Raw genomic sequence first — 23970 nt, forward strand, 5'->3', positions numbered from 1 at the left:
ATCAGGTAAGGGTTTGAATCATCCCCTTAGCATACATCTCTTTTAGCATATTATGGCTGCAATGCACTGAGACTCCAAGGTCTTTATATACCACCACATTATTATAGTTTTCTCTAGCAAAGATCAAAAGAAGCCTGAATGATTAATTGTAATGCAAAGCATAACGCTGAAACTTTTTTCCAACCAAATTGTTTTCTTCTATCCAGATTATGTAATTTCAATATGTAAAAATAGCTCACTTCAAGGGCCTTTTTAAGACTATCATAAAAATAACATGGGTCAGGAAAAAATTGTCATGACAGAGATGAGAAAATGGATTCCTAGACATGAAGTGACTTAACCAAGATCACACTCTAAGAAATAGAGCAAAGGAAACCATAAGCAAGACGAAAATACAAACCTCAGGATGAGAGAAAACAGTTGCAAATGAAGCAACTGACAAAGGATTAATCTCCAAAATACACAAACAGCTCATGCAGCTCAATAACAACAACAACAAAAACAACCCAATCAAAAAATAGGCTGAAGACCTAAATAGACATTTCTCCAAAGAAGACATACAGATGGCCAACAAACACATGAAAAGATGCTTAACATCACTAATCATTAGAGAAAGGCAAATCAAAACTACAATGAGATATCACCTCACACCAGTCAGAATGGCCATCATCACAAAATCTACAAATGATACATTCTGGAGAGGGTGTGGAGAAAAGGGAAACCTCATGCATTGTTGGTGGGAATGTAAATTGATACAGCCACTACAGAGAACAGTATGGAGATTCCTTAAAAAACTAAAAATAGAGCTACCATATGACCCAGCAATCCCATTACTGGGCATATACCCAGAGAAAACCATAATTCAAAAAGACACATGCAGCCCAATGTTCACTGAAGAACTATTTACAATAGCCAGGACATGGAAGCAACCTAAATGTCCATCAACAGTGGAATGGATAAAGAGGATGTGGCACATATATACAATGGAATATTACTCAGCCATAAAAAGGAACAAAATTGGGTCATTTGTAGAGACGTGGATGGACCTAGAGACTGTCAGACAGAGTGAAGTAAGACAGAGAAAAACAAATATCGTATATTAACGCATATATGTGGAATCTGAAAAAATTGGCATAGATGATCTCATTTACAAAGCAGAAATAGAGACACAGGTGTAGAGAAAAACATATGGATACCAAGGGGGAAAAGGGGGGGGGTGGGATGAATTGGGAAATTGGGATTGACATATATACACTATTGATACTATATATAAAATAGATGACTAATGAGAACCTACTGTATAGCACAGGGAACTCTACTCAGTCCTCTGTGGTGACCTAAATGGGAAGTAAATCCAAAAAAGAGGGGATATCTGTATACATATAGCTGATTCACTCTGCTGTACAGTAAAAACTAACACAACATTGTAAAGCAATTATACTCCAATAAAATTATTTTTTAAAAAAGAGAAAAGAAATAGAGTCCTGGCTCTAGTCTATTGCAGGAGTGTTCCCTTCATTCACCAAGCTTCCTGCCACATGTCAAGTGCTTTGCTTTGGACATTACTTGTGTATATTACTTAATTTGATATACACAATATTACAAGGTCTGAAAAATGTATGGGCTTTGGAGTCATACAGTTCTGTTTTTTAATCCCCATTCTGCTGAAGCCAGACTCTATCTGTGTACCTTGGGCAATTCCCATCTTCATTTATAAAATTATAGATAATAACAATATGAATCCTGTAGGGGGGTTTGAGAAGATTAAAAAAGATATAGTGTGTCTAGGCATCCAGGTCATAGTAAGTGCTCAGTGAATGCTAGCCTTTTACATTTCTTTCTGCCTCCCTGCTTCCTTGTCTCCCTCCATCTCTGTTTTCTTTTTAGTCCAGTTATGTTTCCATTGCACACTCTGCCCCTCTTCAAAGCTTGTTCCTCATTTCCACTATGAAAGGTTCTCACTATGGTCTCCTAGTATTAGACCCAATCTCTAGTCTAACTAGACTAGACTGGAGTTTGAGCCGCTTGCTGCACAGTATTTCTTGCATGTTCAAATCCAGAGTTAATGGACCTTTGACTTAGAAACTACCTGTCAGATGGTCTCCGCTAGATTTTGATCTCTCAAGCCTGCACCCTTGAAAAGAGCTCCCACTATGGGAAAAGTGGACAGCAGGTATACCAAACACAGGGGAGCAGGGAGAAGTCTTCAAGTATCAGGTCCTGCTTGGGATCAACTGGTGGGGTCACATCCTCTTCATTACCTTCTCCAAAAAAACTTATAAAGCTCTGACCTGAAGTATAATACTCTGTTTGAAACCTGCCCCAGTGAAGCTGAGGGCCTGATGAAATGACCAACCATGTCAGTCTTCGATATTGCACTTTTTTTGTCATGTACAGTTGATGCAATAAGTGGCAACACTACACAAGACATCCAGGGAGAATCGTGATACACACACACAAAGATGGGGTGGAGGCCAGGGCTGGAAAACTCTTTCAGGATGACGATCAAGCACTGATCATTCCACAGCACCTGGAAACAATGCAGCCACTGGAAAAATACTAATTTATGGGAGATCTGTTTTGCTGCCTCAGCATGGCTTTGAAAAAATTACTGCTCATGTGCAATAGTATAGAATTTATATCTTCCCAGTTTTTTAAACACGTTCTAGCTCTTTTTTAAAAAATACCTCAGGGTTTGAAGCATTTAAATGGGGCTAAAATTTGAATGTCTCTATTTTCCGCTCGCTTAACCAAATCTTATAATTCCTTCAAGCTACATTCTCCCCACATTATCCATAAAGACTTCCGTGATCTTTCCTGCTCACAATAATCCCTCATAGAACTTACTGCCTGTTTCAAAATTGTGATCTATTTCATATGCTAAGCAGACTATTAGTTTCATTTTCGAGTGAGTGTATTTGTCACACTAGTACCCATGATTGGATGCTAAATTTTGTTTTGCCTGATAACCCCAATGCTTCCAGCTCACTTATTACCTTCTGCCAAATGTTCCTGATACCTTGGGTCACCTGCCAAGGTCTGTTCTCTGGCATCTCCTGCCCACTTGGCTGGCCTCCGTCAGGCTGCGTGAACATGACTTACCGTGGTAAGTCTGTCTGCTATGTGGAGACCAGTTTCTGGGACCACTAATAAATATATTGATTTATATCTGTATATATATAAATATATAACAGTCTGTCTACCCACTGGACCAACAATGATGTCAGAAGCACAAAACGGTGACAGTAAATAAAGTTGCGATTCAACCTCTAAGACACATATCATGAAGAGAACAGGCATTTATGGTTAATCTAGGAACTATTTAAAGAATTAACCGTTATTCCATGTCAACATGTGGGACCCATAACAGAAATTACCATTACTGCGTTTTCAAATAGGACTGTAGACCTTGCATAAGAAAAATAAAGATGAAAAATAAATGTGAAGAGGAACTTTAAATACTTTGAATAAAGCTATATAAAGTATTCCCAAAGCTGAACAATATGTTAACAATATGTTAAAACTGGTGAACAGACATTTAAACAACCCTTTCTAAGTAACCTGTAAGCAAAACAGTTGAAATAACTTATCCGAAAAATAGATGACCACTTGTCAAAACACTATGGCTCTTTAATTAAAATAGTTTCACACTTGTTGCTCTGCCCTACGTTCTAAAGGAACTGACTCCACTTTCAAAAATTATGACCTCAAAAGAAGTGCCCTACTAAAAGTCAGGTCAACAGAGTTTGAAAGTCTACCAAGAGGCATAATGTCTATTTTTTTTTAAACTAGTCAATCTGCTTCTAAGAATGATGCACGAAACAGAAAAAAAAAATTAGATTTTTAGATGTTACACAGTGAGATGTTTGTTGAATGTAATTTTCATAATTATTTCTTCAGTGCATTAAGAATTAATGCACTGAAATATTTTCAGGACTTTTCAGGAAATATCACTTCTCTCTATGTGCTTTCCAACTAGTCCAAAGAGTTCTTTTTAACACTTAACTGAGCATTTTATTCAAATTTTTATTTGGATATTTAATTACTGTGGGATCATACTTCAGTGGATATGACTTAATCTAATAGTATTGATGGTTCATTCTCTTGCTGTTGGTAAACATTTTACTTCTTGAAAAATCTCATGATCTTTGGCTTTCCTGAAATAATGTTATGTTCATTCCTTTGTTCTTTCATTCAGCAAAATATTTATGGTAAAGTTGCAATGTACTGAACATGAGTTAGCTGTGGGAATGAAAAAATACATTTCCTCTCCTCGAGCTCACATGTTACAGGGGGAAGGCAGGTATGTAGGTACAAAGATAATAGGCAGGTATATAGATAAATTACAAGAAATTACGAGAAGTATTGAAAGGATGTATCAACAGTGTTTTCACACATGTATTCATGAAAATATGATCCTTGAATCTTTTTTCTTCTCTTTAAAAGCCTCTCTTCTAAAAGAGTTCTCTCATCACCTTGAAGCACATAGAGCTATTACATATATGATGTGTATTTTATCTATATTATGTATCTATTTACATACATAATATACATAAATCTAAGATACACACACACACACAAGATGATGCGAGAAGCTTTCTAGGGGAGAGGCTGTTAAAGAAAAGGAAGGTTCAAGAATACATATATATGTGCAAAACCTTCCCATAGTTACCTATAAACTCTAGCAATTTAGCTCACAACTGTATCCACCTCCTGGGCACCTTGTTCAGCAGATGCTATCTTGATGCTAGGCTACACTGGTCCAGTTGTGAAGCTGAAGAGTTTTTTAATCTCCTTACACCAATCTGCCAGAGTCCAGTTATGTAAAGCATTTATGAGAAACTTGCCCATAGATATAACTTCATCAGCCTCCGTGGTCATCACCACTGCCTAATCCTGCCACCTGCCCCACACACTGGCTCCTGCACTCGCTCCTGCCTGTATCCATCTCTCTGGCTTCTCACCTCTCCTACTCCGTCTCCTCCTCTCTCTTCCCTCTCTCACTCTCTCTCTTCTTGTCTAGTAAAAAGCCCAGAATGTTCTTTAGCTTATGAAGAGAAACTTCCTTCTTCTAAAGCCTTCATATCAGAAAATAGATCCTGGCAGCGTGGGTTAGTTGAATTTAAAAGTGCGAGGTGGGAATTTTTACTTTCTACCTGAACCATTCATCTAAATAAAGATAGTCTTTCTCAAATGTCTCTACTTTTCTACTCCTATTTATTCTATTAAACTGTGAATTCCTCTCTGCAGCTACAAACTCCTGTGCGGTGTGTCACTGATCTTTGATATGCCTTCCCCCTGTCCCCTGTCTCCAGCACCGGGTGCAGTGCACACTAGAAATGAATCTGTCAACATTTTCTGAACTTAATGGAACAAAACTGATTCTTACCTTGATGATTATGATACTACTCCCAGCTAGAAAACTTTTCTTGTTCATTGCTCTGCCTTTTCAAATTCTAGCTGCCTGTCCTTCTAATCTAATCTCTTCTCTGAAGCTTTCCCTCACTACGTTGGCTACATGTCTACACTGCTCTCTCTCTCTTTATTTTTGGTGAACTCCTAAGACACATTTTTGTTCTTTGCTTACTCTATAACATGTTGTATTTTTAATTCTTATATGTCTTAGGTATATCTTTTCTTCAATCTAGCAGAAAAGATGAGTAGGTGGGATAGAACTGCAAATTAAATACTTATGCAAGGAATTAAAGGAGTATATAAAAGTTAAGTGACGTAATTATAAATATTAAATGAATTTGAGATAAGATTTCCTCAGAGGGAAGTGTTCTGTACAATTTACCTCTTATGTTCTGTAGTAATGTGTGATTTATATGAGTCATGTTATACTTTACTGGCAACTGTTTATGCCTTAGTTCTAGTGAATTTCCTAAAACTACAGAAATATGTGATACAACCAATAGTTTTCACAATAAACATACAAAATTCTATTTAAAATATTCATAAAAATAAATAATTGCACTTTCTCTACAAGTATTCAGAATTGGCCTACTAATTTTGTTAAAATAAAATCTTTACAGCAGTAATATCATATTCTAATGGTTTCTTTTCTTTTTTTTTTTTTAACCAAACATTAAAATCTCTTTCAATCATATAAGTTGAATTTTCCTACCATTAGAAAAGCCTAGGGTCTATTGCTTTTAAATCACTTAATTCTAATGAGGGAAAACCTTTCAGTAAAACTACTGCCTCCATTTCCACGAAGTTTGCTACTTTTCTATTGTTCTCTTGTCTAAAATATGTGAACATAAAGTGGATTAGATCAGAGTTTAGCTGGTTATGGACTTGTTAGGACATTTGTATTAGATATTTTTAAAAAGCTTGACTATATATGGCTTCTGGGGCTGTTTCCTTAAATTCACTCTCTCACCACATGCACTAGTTCCTTGCACTTCAACATGATGCTCCCAGAGCGGGACAGAGTTTGCATGAGACTCAGTGCTGAAATGCCACTTCTTTATCCTCTATTACTCTGGGCCTATTGCCGCCCTTGTAAGGCTCTGTGCTAGAGAGGCTCCAGGGATATATCATTATAAGCTATGGTTTCTGCTCTATAGAGCAGGAAAAGGTGAAATGCTGATCTGCAGTTCAGGTAAAATGTGCTGCAGGACTTGCAAGGCGGAATTCATCCCCTGGCTTTACTGAGGGCATTGGAATGGTCTTCAATGGTAAAGTGTAAATGAGCAGAGCAGGAGACAGATACAACCTGAGGAGGAAACAGAGGCTCACAGACATCCTGGAATAAGCGTGCTGTGGTTGGGGCCAAGCAACAGCCCTCAGGGCTGGGTAGAGCCAGAGCACAGAAAATATGGGGGAAAACACAGCCAAGGGCAGACCGTGGAGAGCCCTGAGAGAGAGCTCCTAGAGTCTGGACTTCATTCTCGGACAATGGGAGTCACTGACAATATTTTTGGTTGAAAAGTGACATATACAACATGGCATTTCAGCTTGGAAGCTTAGGAAGGTGAGCTGTGTAGGGCGTGTGGGACAAGGGGACATCTGGAGGCAGAAGGTTTCACTGGAAATTATTTTACAATAGTATAGAGGAGAGCCAGGACTGGAATGGTGGCAGAGAAATGAGCAGGGAAGGTATGGCTACAAGAGACGTAACAAACAATGAATCGATAGGCCTGGCTGGCTGACCAGGTGTTGGGGGAGAGAGAAAAGGAGTTAACAGACCTACTTTGGGGGCCCCATTTTCAACTCCTTGTATTAATTTGGTTTTTGAGGCCCAACCTCTCCCCCTTTTTCTCTGGGACTGCTTCACCCCCAGTCAGTTCACAGCTGGATGCAGGACAATCCAGTCCCTGCTATTCCTTCCCTGGAATCCAGAATTAGACCCGACAGCCAAGAGTAGTCTCCCTCTGAGGTGTTGGCTGTGGCCACCTTCTTCTACGTGAACTGGAAAGCAGAAAAAGCTGCTTTACAGTAAGAGAGAAAAAGAAAGCAGAAGTGAAAGAGAAAAAGATGAGAGATGGAGAATAAGAGTTAGGACTGGGTTCCCTGTTACACTTTAGTCTCTGCTTTCATGTGTCCCTAAAATGCTACTGCATCCCTCCTCTTTAATTCTGCAGGCCATCCTTATAATGCAGTAATACATTTCCTTCTTTGATTAAGCTGGCTTGGCAGGGTTATTGTTACCTGTAGCCAAAATGGTCCAAACTGATATATTCCTCAGCAGGGGCCCTCCATCTTCAGTCAACTGGTGCTCTGGCCACTCTGTACACACTTCAGTACTTTACTGACTCCACATTTTCATGCCATTTCCTTCATCTAGAATGCCTTTCCGTTCTAAATCCTGCTGACTCTGCCTGCATAAATCCTGACTATCCTTCCTTCCATCTCTCTTTATGAAGTACTTTTTGAGTGAGTCCATAATATCTGCAAATTTTAATGTTACATTTTCCTACTTCAAGTCCCTGATTTTAGTGAACCTATTGCAAGAATAATTAAAACTATATGAAGAGGGTAAAAGATGGTGGATGGTAGTAGGAAATCAGGGAATTTATGCTCTCACATATACAATTTTTTTTTCACATATATAAATTTAAACAAATTAAAAGATAGGGCTTCCCTGGTGGCGCAGTGGTTGGGAGTCCACCTGCCGATGCAGGGGACACGGGTTCGTGCCCCGGTCCGGGAAGATCCCACATGCCGCGGAGTGGCTGGGCCCGTGAACCATGGCCTCTGAGCCTGCGCATCCGGAGCCTGTACTCCGCAACGGGAGAGGCCACAGCAGTGAGGCTGGCGTACCGCAAAAAAAAAAAAAAAAAAAAGATAATGGTCTACTTGGCTACTAGTACCTTTGACTTTAAGGTGGGTTCAATGAGGTACCAGTAGGCCACTTGGCCAAAGCAGATATTTTACATATAATAGTATGTTAGTTAGGAGGAGTATTAGATGAAAAAAGATAAAATAGCCTTTAAAAAGTAATGCACGACATTATTGCGTAAGTGCTATAAATTCAGTTTTATAAATATCCAGAGGAGGTCCTATAGCAAGTGAGAGACAGATACGGAACCTTGCCAGTGCTTCCTTACTCAAAGTCCAGGGCTTTCTTCACTATGCTAAACTATCCCATGGGAAATAAAAAAGAAATACATCAATTTTTAGATGAGACAAAGAATTCAATTTCATTTAATTTTTAAAAACAATAATGTATTTTAAATCATCATCTATTAAAATCATAATATACTCTAGGAACCCTCTTGAGCCTCTCACACCTCGGCTATGTTATATACCAAAAAAACCCAAAAACCAAAACAAAGCCATGCCAGATTGTTATTCTCTTTTAAAACACTAACACTAAAACACTTAATCTCTTATAAAGGCCTCTCTTTGCCTGTAGCAATGAGAAAACCAATCTGCTATCCTGTGAAATCTCACATAAATTCAGAACACAATGAAGTTTCCTTTCCCTTCAGCAATGGAGCCTTTGTTCTGGTCACTTACAATGCCTCTGGAGAGGAAAACACAAAATTGCCTTATGAAAGTAATAAGAAAAGGTCTAGCAAATGGATGGGTATTTAATGAACAAGATAAAGTGCCAAGTAATGGTTAATGTCTCTTTTCGCTCGATTCAAAGGAACACCCCTAAGACCCCAAAGCATTCACACCAGAAGATTACACGAGTAGCACTGATAAGCACGATGCCATTGTACAAAGAATCTGTTGCTAAGCAGGGCAGAAATATTGTTTACATGAAAATGGAATGATCTCTGGTGAATACTGAAAGAAAGTGATAATTTCCATAAGCAGAAAAAGCATTTTTATATTATTCCATTTCAACTGCTCTAAAGCCCTAAGTTGCTTTGGCAATCGCTTATCCCTGCTTTGTTGGTTTATATCATCCTCATCTCTGCAGCTTTCCATTTTCTAAATGGCAGGCGTTTTTTTGTTTTGCTTTGTTTTGTTTTTTTCCCTGAAGCTTTGGCAAAAATACCACAACCATTCTGTATGGTTTCCAGGGGCCACCTTTCAATGGTCGTACAATGACTTTTTGGTACCCTTTTCATAAAAGCCCAGTTGGTTTATCCTCTCAGTAAAATTGCTGAAAATATGATCGGAGAAGGCTCCATTTATAGCAACTGTAAACTATGCATTTCTCTAGCTTTATGGAGCCTTTCACTGTATAGTGTTTGTTTACTGAGAACAGAGCATGGAGTGGCTTCAGTGAGAGGAGGAAAATACAAAGCCACTTACCTGCATTACAATAAGGAGGTCAAAGACCAAGATGAAAGAAGCCAGGAAGGCTCTGGAAACTTCATCACTGGGCAAAAATCCCCGATTCAGCTTGTCCCAGCTGATCCAGTCAGTTGTAATGACAAGTACAACCACAGATGTCAGAGTGAAAAGAACCGTCCTGAAAGGAACAAGACACTCAGTAAAAAACATTAGACGTAATAATATAAACAGTGCAGAGTGCATGTGATCTGCTGTATTAAAAGTCTACCCCTTGCCAAGTACCTATCCTAAGGCATAGTCACCAGAGGAAGATGAAAAAAGAAGCAAATTAAGAGCTTTCTTTCAAAAGCAATTAGAAAAAGGTATGACAGCATCTCTTCCAAGATTTTCCCTAAAGGGCAATAAGGTAATGGTTATAGAACAAATAGTTAAACAATAAAATATTACGAATAATCTTGGTTAGTGCAATATATGTCCCCAAAAGAGCATTGGTTGTAACTCTCATTACACATACATTGTTTTACTGAGGGTGGTGAACAAACATATACAGGAACATAAGGCAGATGGGTAAGGAAGTCTTTGGATTCCATGGTTATTCTACAGAAGAGAGGGAAGATAGACTGGTCCCTTCATTATTCCCTAGCCTGATGAGCTCTGTAGAGGAACCACCTCTACGTGCCAACTGTGTAGCCTCTTCTCCTCATGGTGCTCATATCATAGATATCTTGTGGCCTAGTGACCTGTCCAGGTCACACCATGTCTAATCCTCCATCCATCGTTATAAGATACTAGGGGCCTGAGATTTTTCTCTTACTTATTTTTGTAGTTCTTGTAAAATCTTACATAATTATATGCAGATGGAGTTCAAAGAATGTTTGTTGAAATTGTAACAATTATCAATTAAGCTTTTTATAGAAATCAAAAAATATTTAAATTAGTCTTTAATATTGACATTCAAAGTAAATCTGAAATCCGGGCAGTGAAAATTCAATCTGCCAGAGAATTGTCCATAATGTTGTAAAGCCTCTGCTTTCAGAGCTATATTTGTATATAGAGATTGTTTTGAATTATAAAAAGGAAAATAAAGAACAACAAATATTTTGAAAATAATTTTAATGTAAAGGAATAAATAAATAAGAGAAAAGAAAAATGGAATAATATGAATCATCCTGGAATTCTCTTAACAATTGAACAGAATAGAAATTTCTAAACTGAAATTTTGGTTTTCCTTTTCACAACTTTTTATTTGGAACAAGTTATACTCTGATAAAATAAGTATAATGAACTCCTCTTTAGATTTTTTCCCCCATGAATAGAAAATATACATTTTTTTTAATTTTGGAAAATAAAATTTTTTTTAAATTTACTTATTTTATTAAAATTGCAGACTCTCAAAAGAATTTGACTCATGATCTCCAAAACATAAATTAAAAATTATCTTTGCTATTGTTTAGAATATCTTTGAGCATTTCCAGAAATTCAAATGGATTAAATGAGCATGGGAGAAATCCAAAATAATTATTAAAATACAAATAGAAAGAAATTGCAAATATTATATAGTCAAACATAAGAATATTGGAATTTTAAACAAAATTTTCTCCAGGTTAAGTTGATTCATTTGTTTTTGTCTTTTTGAGTTTGAGAAACTTCAAGGAAATTTGAATGCAATTACCACAATTTCTTTTGTCAACAAGGAACATAACAACTTCCATGAAGAACAGATAAATATTGACTATTCTTTGAATCTCCTTTTGGTGATAAGGGTACTTCCTCATCACTCTTGGCTTTTCATATGTGTGTTTCACAAGGATGCTATGAATATATATAATTCTTCAGGATGTACTGTATGACCGTACAGGTTGGTAAATGGTTGGGATCCCAATTCTCTCAAGCTCCCCTTTCTTTTCCTCCCCAGCTTCCTTCACAAGGCCCCACACCTTCCTGTTATCCAGCACTACAGGGTGGAGTCTTGGTGAAACATGGGTACTCCAGCACCTCACTACAACTCTATGGCCAGCATCCATTCTATTGGTTCAAGCCTGTGGTTGACAGGTTAGTTTTTTTTGTTTTGTTTTGTTTTTTTGATTTTTTTGATGTGGACCATTTTTAAAGTCTTTATTAAATTTGTTACAATATTGCTTCTGTTTTTTTTTATATTTTGGTTTTTTGGCCCTGAGCCATGTGGGATCTTAGTTCCCAACCAGGAAAAAATGAACCCATGCCCCCTGTGTTGGAAGGCAAAGTCTTAACCACTGGAATGTCAGGGAAGTCCTAACAGGTTAGTATTTTTAATATCATCCCTGCATTTTCCCCAAGAGCTACGTGGAAACTTCTTTTTGTGAAGACAGATGATTGCATTGGAATTCATACTCTAATGTTACTTTGTTGGTCTAAATATGTAAACTGATACTGTAAAATTAAATACTAATGCAGAGGAATATTTTTAGGTGACAAAATCTGAGATTTTGGAATAAGCGTTTGTTGAGCAATCACAAACCTCATCTATTACAAGATTTATAAAGGAGTTATTCTTTTTTAATTTATTTTATTGAAGAATAGTTGATTTACAATGTTGCATTAATTTCTGCTGTACAGCAAACTGATTTAGTTATACATATATATATATATATATATATATATATATATACACATTCTTTTTCATATCCTTTTCCATTATGGTTTATCACAGGGTATTGAATATATTTCCTTGGGCTATTCAGTAGGACCTTGTTGTTTATCCATTCTATATATAACTGTTTGCATCTGCTAATCCCAAACTCCCAATTCATCCCTGCCTTACCCCCTCTCCCTTGGCAGCCACAAATCTGTTCAAAGGAGTTATTCTTATTCATGCTAACAATTTCATTGTGAATAAAGTCATTAAAATTAATCATTAAAACTCTTTGGTAATGAGAATTTATCATAAAGCCTGTTGTATAAGAGCTTCCTGAGATCAAATCTGCACCAATTCATGTCTTAGATGTTTGCTTTATTTGATACATTTCATTTATCCAATATATAATAATACTCTTCCTAAGACCTTTTCATAGGTGTTTTCCTGGCTTTATTAAGTACTTCTGTTTTGACAAAGAGTATTGCTACAGATCTTAAGAAAAAGTTACTGGTAATATTTTATTACTCTAAAGAGAAATTAAAGGAGGTATTCTGCCCTATATTTAATATTTAATACTAAAAAAAGAATAAAAATGGCAATCATTAAATATGAATGCATATAGCTCAGAGAAAGCTGTAAAAATGAGTCAAGAGAACGGAAAAAAGAAAAGGAAAAGGGGGACCAAAATACATTAATTGGTCATTCCACCTCCAAAATTATATTCAATGCCTTATCTAGATATAGGTATGGAAGCAAATGTATTGCTTGTGGCTTGTTTTTCTGAGCCACATCTTGTAAAACTGATAGACTTTACCATGCTATGATAATTCAGTTAAAACACCAGTTTAAAAGAACCATGATTCAATTACAAATTACTGTTACAGTCATATGCCACTTGTAATGTGTCAGGGTCTGGTATAAGAGCTTTACACAAAATAGTATAATCCTTACTACAAGTCTACTGTCACTACCTCCAATTTACAAGTGCAGAAACTGAGTCACAGAAAGTTCAAATAACTGGACCTGAGTTAAAGACTTTATACGTTATATAAGATATAAGATGATTCAAACCTAGGCTGACTCATGACAGTATGTGTCACAACCATTGTACGTATTGTCTCTCATAGGAAGCACTTGATTTTACACTCTTGTTACTAGGTCTGTAGCTAAGATTTCACTTATTTTCCATTTTTATTATAAGTATAATGTTGGAAAATTATCATCCAGGAATACTTAATATTGAAAAGTAAAACTCACAGAGACTCTGACAAGGACTGACAGGAAACAGTTAACAGGGATATTTTCATGGCAGTGAAAATGGACCCTCAGGGATGCTAACCATCAATGCAGCACCCTTGGGTTTTTATTTAACCAGAACGGTTGAAAAGATGTTTACTCTGGATCACGATTCTTGGGAGTTTCAGCTTCTCTTTTTAAATAGCATCCAATTAAACAATTATCTGGATTATTTCCTTTCAATATGCAGCCAGCACCAGCAGGACATCCTGGCTCATCAATTCTACTGTCTCTGGTTTCTGGCCACCAGTCAAAGGGAAAGAACTCATACATAATTATCAGCTCGAGTGGTTAGTCTCACTTCCCTGTTTTCAGATTTCTAGTTTGTTTGCTTTTCCTCAATTGTTGCTAATTCCTCTTAGATTAATAGGAATTAGAATGTGAGACCAAGAAAGGATAACAGAGCTTTTTTAATTCACTGCTTCCCAATCTCTGGGCTGAGCTCCTGGGAAGCACAGAGTTGCTAAGAAGTGTGAATTTATATGTGCACTATGAGTTGTCTGTAAAGTGAAAAAATGAAATGTTTCCAGAGAGGTTAGGGGACTCACTCATGTCACACAGACTGCCAGGGACAGAACTACCATGAGAACTAACTCTGAGCAAGGACTTGCCCTGTAGTAAACCACTTTCTCTCTTTTGCTAAAAATCTTCAGATATGCTAATTTTTTTTTTTTTTTTTTTGCAGTATGTGGGCCTCTCACCGTTGGGGCCTCTCACTGTTGTGGCTTCTCCCGTTGCAGAGCACAGGTTCCGGACGCGCAGGCTCAGCGGCCATGGCTCACGGGCCCAGCTGCTCCACGGCATGTGGGATCTTCCCGGACCGGGGCACGAACCCGTGTCCCCTGCATCGGCAGGCGGACTCTCAACCACTGTGCCACCAGGGAAGCCCATGCTAAAAATTTTAATATCATCTGGATCTCATCTGGGAACATACTTTATAGCCTACCCAAATATCTATTGTGTATGTTGACTGGAAACAGAGTAGTACATATAAATGAATCAAGATAATCCCCCAATTTGGTTTAATTCATAGTCTAAACCACTCTTTCACACTAATTTCTGGATTTTAAAAAATACTGAACTTCTATTTTAAGTAATTAAATTAGTTAATATTGCTTTTCTTCTTCCAATCATAACCACTTTAAGATAGACTTATTGCATAGTTAAACAGCCTGAAATCAGGGATTAAATCAAGAGAGAAAAGAACTGGCATTAGGCTTCGATTATCCACAGAGGGCTAACTCAGTGTTAATTATCACACAATTTCATTTTGATTAAACCAGGCGGCAGGAATGTACAGAATCTCCTAACTAAAAGAATATATGTTGAACCAAACAAAATTGCCAAAATTTGACCATGTTTTATCCTACTAAAAATAGCCATTTCATGTGATTCAAGATAATAAATATGCTTTTATGTGTTTTAATATATTAGCCATTTTTCATGTTCTAAAATGTTTATAATCTTTGATTCCAGTTATGAATATCATATTCCTTTCTGATCTGGCTGCACAATTACTGTGATGGTTACAGGAAGAAAAAAATCACTTTAATTTCTTTCTATAATACTTGTGTTAAAATTTCAGAACTCAATCAAAACAAGTCAGATCGTGTTTCATGATTTCTCATAGCAATATAAAAATCTGCAAATCTTATTACAAATGAAAGGTTTAATGTTATCACTACAAAAAAGAATGAATGCACAGATCAAGATAGTAAATTTAGTCTCACAATTAAGTTAGATATAGTCTCATATTTCAAAGTACGAAATACATGAAATGAAATGTGGCATGGCAATAGAATTTTAAATGATTTAATATCATAATTTCTCACCATGTGGTTTAGAGGGAAAAATACAACAAGCAGGCATAAACAGAAGGATGCTTTCCTTCACTTTTCGTTGCAAAACTGAGAGCCAGTTCAAGCATCCAGTTCCATTCTGAATACCAACTACCAGCACAGAGAAGTCACAGATGGCCATGAGAGAATGCTGACACTTTCCGTTTTGCTTGTTTTAATGATCAATGTTGCCATTGCAACTCTGTTAGTAAAACAATCACCACTTGGGTCCTCAAGCCAGTTCATCCTGAAATTCATGAGTTTACTCAGTACTTTAGCCTAGCTGACGAAGTCAAGATCGCTCCTTAGAAGTCTGTAAGGAAATGGTTTTAGTGTCCTTCCAGTTTCCCACTCTTGGGATCAGGAAGCACCAAGGGAACACAAAGGTGATGTTTGCTAAATGACCTAGGGAGGGAGCACAGCTTCTCCATGTGGCTTTCATTAAGTAAATGTCACAGTCAGTTCTTGGCCAACCTGAACACACTTGTTAAGATAGGATCCCTGAGAAAGAAGATGCAGTTATTAACTTGTCTTATTTGTGGCTGCACTGGGATCTGGAGTCTATAAAGGAAATTATTAGACTCTAATGTTGTCCATTAAAATATACATTTATGTGTTATTTATATCTGTCTATTATTCCATGAAGGAAAGTGATCTGAACATAGCAGGAGCTCAAAAAACACTAAGCAAATTGGAATGAAGAAGGAACTTGGTAACTTGTTCCTGCAAGGGCATGAAAGAGGTGGCTGAAAAAGGCACTTCTGGGTTGGGCCATTTGGCCACACAGATTGTAATTTACGTGGACAGTGTCCTGGCATCCTAATCTATGTAAACAATGTCCCTTGGAGTTCTGCAGTGTCCAACCATCGCAACTTTATGTGGAGCCCTGGCCATTGGCAATCTTGATATAAGAGGTGGAAATGAAATGACCACATTTCTTTTAGTGGCTTTGAATTCTTCTACCTATGTTTGAGTGATGTTAGTTTACTCAGAGGTTCTTAAAAGTAGCTTATTGATACAGAGCAGAGTTAGTCTTGGTCAGGAGAAATCATTTTATTTTCTTTGTGTTTCATAGTTTTAGGGGTGGAATAAAACACATGTTCTAGGAAAAAGTACTTAGTAGACTGCAAAGTCCTTAGGATTTGGGCTGTGTCATTCATTACTGATTATCAATGACCAGCACACTGTTGATATTTAAAAAACAGTATGAATAAATCAATCTATTTAACCTGATGTAGGAAATACTTATCCCTTACCCTTCACCAAGTTCAGATTCTTCTGCAACTCATGGTACTTCCTCCAGTATTTACAGAGCAAAGAAAGGGGCCTGTGCAATGCAAAATTAGGTTGCATGGACTTAATGGGCATGTTAATCCTCTGTGTCTCTTAGCAAACTCACCAGCACAATTTTTCTTCCTAGTGAATTACCTTGTAATTACTAAATAATTCACCAATTCAGTAGGATGAAGCATATGAGATATACTCTACTAATTGTTACCCCAGGTATAAAATATTACCACAAGTTCAGTAATGAAAGTGGTAATAAAGATAAGGGTATAAATAAACGCTCATTAACTACAGATAATGCCAGCAAGAACTATACCCATTATTGTTTATTTAATGAAAATAAAACGATAGCTATGATACTCCAAACATACTTTTGACTTTTCAAAATGCAAAGTAGAAAATTTAAGTTAAACATACCATGTTGCATTTTTTTCCTGTTAAATTTGCTTTTTAAAAAAATAAGAAAAACCAGGATCTTCTGGGGTAAGCAGGACGAAAGTATGCTTTATTTGATTTAAAAAATAGGATGAATTTACATACTGGGTTAAAAATAAAGGTTCAGGTAAAATTTTGCGACTTTGTTGAAGCCAGCCAAGATGTTTACATAAGTCAAACCAAGACCAAAAGTATATTTTCAGTATCATTTCAAATATCTGTTGAAGAAGATGTATCATCAGGAGACTGTCCATTAGGAAGAATGCTTTCAGAACTCTCCACAAGTATCCCTGGAAGAAAGAATCTTTTCAAAGACATTGAGGACATGATATAATGGCTAGGAAAGTAGAGATTATGAACATAAAATACTTTCCTTTTATGAAAGAAGACTACAAAGTAGACTCCAGGAACAGAAAAATTCCCTAAAGTTATGCAAAAATATTTAAAGGAAATAATGTCATGTCACAATGGAAGATCAAAAAATTAATATTAGGTTTCATAAGGGACATGATTCATTCTTGAATTCTAATGGAAAGGATTTTTAAAAACATCTAAAGCTTTATGACCACAGATATATATTTATTTTCTTTTGGGAACCTGTGAAGAATCTTTGATTTATTTATAAATAATTCAGGACCAGCTAGAAAAAATACATCACTCAAAAATAGGGAAAGAGCATGTTGGCACTAGTGATCAGAGGACCAACTTATAAATTTGATTTAATTAAGGATAGATTGTTGGCAATTTAAAAGCACATTATCCACCTTGTCTGGTCAACCCAGTGGAGAATTTTGAAGCTACGTAAAAGTGTAATTTTATCAAGAATTTAGATAGCTCCCTGGTAGAAAAAGCAATTTCAGGTAATGTACAAGATTGAAAAACAGTTGCTTTTTGAAAGAGAAAGTCATATTGTAATGCATGCAAGGGCACAGAGAATTCAAAAAACATTTATTGAGCATATAAGGCACAGACGTAAGTTGAAGGGACATGGGAATGATCTCTGCCCTTAAGGAACCTGTCACCAGCTAAATGATGGCAATATATACAAAACAATCAAACCCGAAGTTAAGCAAAAACCATGATGCTATGGAAGTTTTCAGGAATATCTGATTTATTTTTATTCAGGTATGAAAAGTAGCTAGGACATTTAATGAAATTAGACCTAAAAAATGAGTAGATTGCAATAGTGGAATGGATATTGCAGGCAAAAAACAAATTTGAAAGAAAATATGGAAATGGTAGTGGGTGGTAGTGAAGTATTAGGGAAGAGTGCCAGATGTTTCCAAAGTTTCTAGGTTTTGTGACTAAAAAGATTGTGATGTCACTAACTGAAGTGAGAAATATGAAAGAAACCAGGAATGAAATATTATGAATCCTGTTTTGAACACCTTGTTGAGTTTAAGGAGCTGGTGGGACATCTATACAGGAATGAATAATAGTCAACTGGAGATAGGAATCTGGGTCAAGGAAAGATCAGGCCCTGAATTTTGATTCATTCAAATACAAGTAATTGTTAAAGACATGACGATTAATAAAATTTTTCAGATAAAAAAAGAAAAAGGAATAAAAAGAACAGAGAAAATCAAGGACAGAGTCTTGAAGATCACCTCTTTTTATGGTATATCCAGAGAAGGCTGGAGGATGACAAGGCCATAGACATATGACATGATATATGAAGAAATCCAAAATAAAATAATATTATAGAAGCCAGAGAGAAAGATAATTTCAGGAATGAATTTGTGGTCAAAACCCCCAAATACTACATAGAGGTTTTATGGGATATAGACCGAAGATGGACCACTGTTGAGCACACTTCTTTCTTTAACACGGCTCCTTTGAAAATTGCAAAATTGGATGTAAATATAGTTTCAGATATTTTCTCTGTAAACTCAGATATGGGCCTAATTCGTGTTCTGCTCCCAGGATCTCTACTAGTAAAGAGGAAGAGACAAATGAGGAAATTATTTGGGTAATCAATTTAAAACCATTTGGTTGCAATTAGTCAAGTAATTGACAATTTTATTAGAGTTTATGCAAATATCACAAGCAAAATCGTTGTTTTGCAGGATGGCTTCAGTCCTGGAGGGAAGTTAAAGCACAGATCGACAAAGAGTAGAATGTAGACAATTGCAGTAATGCATGAATGATATGGTTATAATGATACAGAGGATAAATAAAAAATATATTTGAAAGCAAAAGTAATAGAACTTATGCTAAACCTGGATAGTACTTAATGAAGTAGGGAAGTTGGAAAGAAAGTTGGTTTGAGAACAGACTATGAGATAGCTATTCAGAGAGCTGCAGAAACCTATATTTGCCCTGGTAGTACCCTGGGCCCTGCAAGCGGGCAAAATTCTAAGATGACCTTCAATGATCCTTGACCTTGTACGATCTCCTCCCCTTGAGTCTGGGCAGAACCTATGAATACTGTGAGATATCATTCCTGTGATTATGTTACTTTATATGTCAGAAGGGATATTTACAGACTTAATTAAGATTACTAATCAGTTGGCCTCTGGTTAATCAAATGGGAGATTATCTGGGTGGGCCTAACCTAATCACATGAGCTCTTTAAAAACAGAGAGTTTTTTCTGGCTGGTAGCAGTAGAGGCAGTTGGAGAGATTTGCAGTGTGAGAGGGAGGTTCTCTGTTGTTGAGCTGGAGGGGGTCATGGGACAAGAACATGAGACCCTCTAGGAGCTGAAAGCAGCCCTGGCAGACAGCATGAAAATGGGGATGTCAGTCCTCTAACTACAAGGAACTGAAATCTGCCAACAACAGGAAGGAGCTTGGAAAGGACCCTGTGCTCCAGATGAGAAGGCAGCTGACAACTTGATTAAAGCCTGACCAGAGAATCCAGACACATCTTGCCAGCCCTGACCTACAGACTATAAGAAAATAAATGAGTGGTTTTTTTTTTAAACACTATGTTTGTGGTGATTTGTTATACAGCAATAGAAAACGAATACAGCTCTAGAAATTTAGGATTCTTGGGATCCTAAAATAATTGCTTATTGGAAATATTTCCAAGCCACATATAGAAATGCTTAGCTCTTGAAATCTGAGATAATTAAGATCAATTAAAATCATTACCTATCCAATCTGGAAAATAAAGCCAGGCTTCTGTGAAACATCTAATCACAGGAAAATGCTCACTGAATTAAAAAACCAAAATTAGCCTTAAAAAAAGTTTTGGTCCAGCTTCTTGTCTTCAAGTGCATAAATAATTGTACAGGGAAGGTTCTATTGATGTCTTTTCTTAAAATGTAACAAGAAAAAACGATGCTTTCAAAGTGCATCCAAGCATATTAAAATGCCACCTAATACCTAAATGCAATTTCTCTTAGTTAAATTTAACTATCCTTGCACTAAAAGGTTATTAGTCAGAATCTACTCCATGAGAAAAACTCTTCATATATTTAAAAAGAAAACCTCGTCAAGGGAAAGAGAAGAACAGGCTTCTGGTCATGGCTTATAGTACTCATTTATGTGCACTCAGAAAAGTCAGTTACCCTCTCAGGATTAATTTCTTATCTCTGAACTGGTGATAATGATTATGATGATGATGAAGAGGAAGTAAATGATGATGATAGCAGTTATAAAGTATTAGGTAGTTATATTACTGCACCCATATACTCAATTCTCAAACCAATCGTATGAGGTAAGTACAATTAATCACCTCGTTTTGCATAAGGAACACTGGACTTTGAGAGATTACGTAATCCAAGATCGCAAATCTATTAAATATGGAGCTTAGATTTTAAACCCATGTGTCTCTGACTTCAATGCCAAGCTCTTAGCCACTGTGCTATTCTGACTTACCTATTTATGATGTTGTGAGGAATGTATGTGAGATAACTGAAGATTTTAAATATTGTTTTTATAATTTAAAGGTAATAATCCAATCATTCTTTAGTCTTATTTCTCCAAATTATTCAGCAGGTATTCAAGGATAAAGCTACTATGAATTATCTCACTCTCAAGTAGTTAAGGAGATTTTCTTTGAATTATAAGACTTGTGCGTTTTTTTAAAAAATTAGAGGTGATGTGTTTAATACACAAACCCTTATTTCTCATTGATAATGATTTGCTCTGCTTTGTTTGGTAGCATTAAGTTAAAAAAGACTACCCACCCTGGAGCTGGTTGTGTGCTTGCACAGGCACAGAAATATCTGATTTGGCCCAATGCAGACTTGGAAAGTATCATCCATTAACTTAATGAAATTAGGTGATTTTCAAAAATTATCATCATATTATGATTAATTTCAAGAACATTTAAAGGATCTAAGGTGTGTGACTCTCTGGTAGGTAGTTTTCAAAGGGAGGTTTTTTTTTTTTCTGAAATAAATAAAATTCGGATGAATTAACTCATCCAGTTCAAACTTGTACATTTTCATTATACTTAGTTTACTGGCCCCATTCCCGGTAGCTACAATTTAGACCCTTATCATTCTAACACCATCTATTCCTCATCTAAGAATGAAGGGCTCTAGTGCCATTCTGCCTTCCTTTCCAGTTGAGGGATTTTAGAAGGTCATCCTTTTTTCCTCATTTCCACTGTAAGATGTTTATACTCTTTCCTGGTTCACAGATCTTTTGACACTGGTGATGCCACATGAATTTCACTGTGTGTTTGGTAACAAGATGTTGGGACTGCATGAGCCCAATAAGCACTATTACAGCATACTGGATGGGAACCTTCAAAAGAAATGTCAAACATCTACTCTTATGCTTGTGATAATAGTTCGAACTGTTCATTGTGGGATACAGGAGTCTAAAATGTTGGTACTAGCTGGTGGGAACTCTTTCTTCCTACATTCTTCCCCTTCCAGACCCCAGATGGGCCACCCTCAAGGAGAAGTGAGATGTGTATAGGAGGGGGAAGTGGGAAATGCTGCCATAGAGTTGAAGCTTAACTACAGAACAATGCAATATATAGAGAGAAAAAAACTCAGCCATAAAATAGAATGAAATAATGCCATTTGCAGGAACACGGATGGACCTAGAGATTATCATACTAGGTGAAGTAAGTCGGAAAGAGAAAGACAAATACCATATGATATCACTTGTATGTGGAATCTAAAATATGATACAAATGAACTTATTTACAAAACAGAAACAGATATAGAAAACAAATTTATGGTTACCAAAGGGGAAAGAGGGTGGGGGAAGGATAAATTAGTAGTTTGAGATTAGCAGATACAAACTACTATATATAAAATAGATAAACAAAAAGGTCCTACTATATAGCACAGGGAATGATATTCAATATCTTATAAATAAACCATAAATGAAAAGAATTTGAAAAAATGTGTGTATATATATCATATATTTATATATAACTGAATCACTTTGCTGTACAACAGAAACTAACACAACATTGTAAATCAACTATACTCCAATAAAAAAATTTTAGAAAAAAGAAAAAAGAGAAAAACATGTGAAAAGAAAAACAAAGAAAATTAGTCTTTTAAAATCCCTTCTTTCTAGTACTTAAATGTATGACTTTTGATCCTGAAAGAGTTTTCTGAACCTATCTTATCAAATAGTCTTAATCTATGCTTTGCTTTTCCAGATAAGCCTTGACTAGACCCCTATGCCTGCTTGTGCCAAGCCTCAAATTCTTACCTGTTTATACTTGTTAGGGAAAGTAATTTTTCCTTTTCTACCAATAGCCTTTTTTGTCATGGTGCAGTTATGGACTTTTAGCAAACGTTAAACCACAATTAGCTAAGATAAACATCTTTTACACCAAGATGATAAACTGAGTTCTTTTGTTAACCATTCCCAATCCCATTGATGTTTTAGTGATGATCTATAAAAGGAAGTAAACCCATAATAGCAAGGAGAACATGAGTGAGAAAGATTTTGAATTTCCAGAAGAAGGGGATAATTGGATTTAGATATATGTGACACAGAATGAAGGAAGCAGGAGCATAGGTACACACAAAGGCTTAGTAGAGAGGTCTTCATTTCAGTAAGATTCTGGGGAGCTCAAAGCAAGGAGATGGCAGGTATGAAAAGCAGGAAGAGAAGTGCCGTGGTAGAATTCTCTCTATTCTCTTCTCTTACTATCCATGATTTTGGGCAGCTGTTTGAATATGAAAAGAGACGATCTATCTGACATTGGTACCAGTTACGTGGTCTTCTCTTAATGTCAGATTTAATGTCATCACCTTAATTACATGATCAGTCATATTATTTGATTCTTCAGTGAATCAAATTTAAAAATATAGTGTATAATTTAAAAACCATTAGTGGGTTTACAAATGTTGGGCTGAATCAATAGATAAAACATGGAAGGCAATTACAGTTCCAACAATGTGTGTAATTAACCTCAACAGTGTAAAAAAAATATACCTGATAGAAGCTTGGAGGGTGTGGAAGGGCAAAAAAGGCACAGAGAAATATGTAGCCATTACTTAAAGGCAAGAAATAGAAGAACCAACACTAAGAAAATAAATAAGAAATGCTGCAAAGACTGGGCTGAAGGGGCATTAGAAGGTGGTATAGGAGAGTAAATTTCCTATTTTTGATAGTTTGTTGTTATTACTGTTTAAACTTGATACAATTTAAAATTGTTTAGGATTATTTAAGATTAGAAAAACCAGAAGAACCAAATACAGGAAAAGTTTTAAGTGGCCACTCTTGGGAGTGGGCCTAGAGGTGGTAATGGTTTGCTTTTTATTTTATGTCTTTTGGTGCCACTTGAATTTTTGTCTTTACCATAATACATGTATTAGTTACAGGGTAATAACATCACATAACAAACCACAAAGCCATTCTAGTTTAAACATTAGA

General features: G+C 36.3%; 1 protein-coding gene across 2 annotated transcripts in view; it reads right to left on the bottom strand.

The window, feature by feature from the left end:
• Window positions 1–23970, bottom strand: part of TMEM117 (transmembrane protein 117) — a 529693-nt gene that overhangs the window by 87625 nt on the left and 418098 nt on the right. For both annotated transcript variants that reach the window (XM_079938385.1, XM_079938386.1), the window contains one exon: window positions 9718–9877. In XM_079938385.1, the coding sequence (XP_079794511.1) occupies window positions 9718–9877 (160 nt within the window). The remainder of the gene's footprint in view (window positions 1–9717; window positions 9878–23970) is intronic.

Source organism: Stenella coeruleoalba (genome assembly GCF_951394435.1).
Source record: "Stenella coeruleoalba genome assembly, chromosome: 11".
Taxonomy (NCBI): Eukaryota; Metazoa; Chordata; class Mammalia; order Artiodactyla; family Delphinidae; genus Stenella; species Stenella coeruleoalba.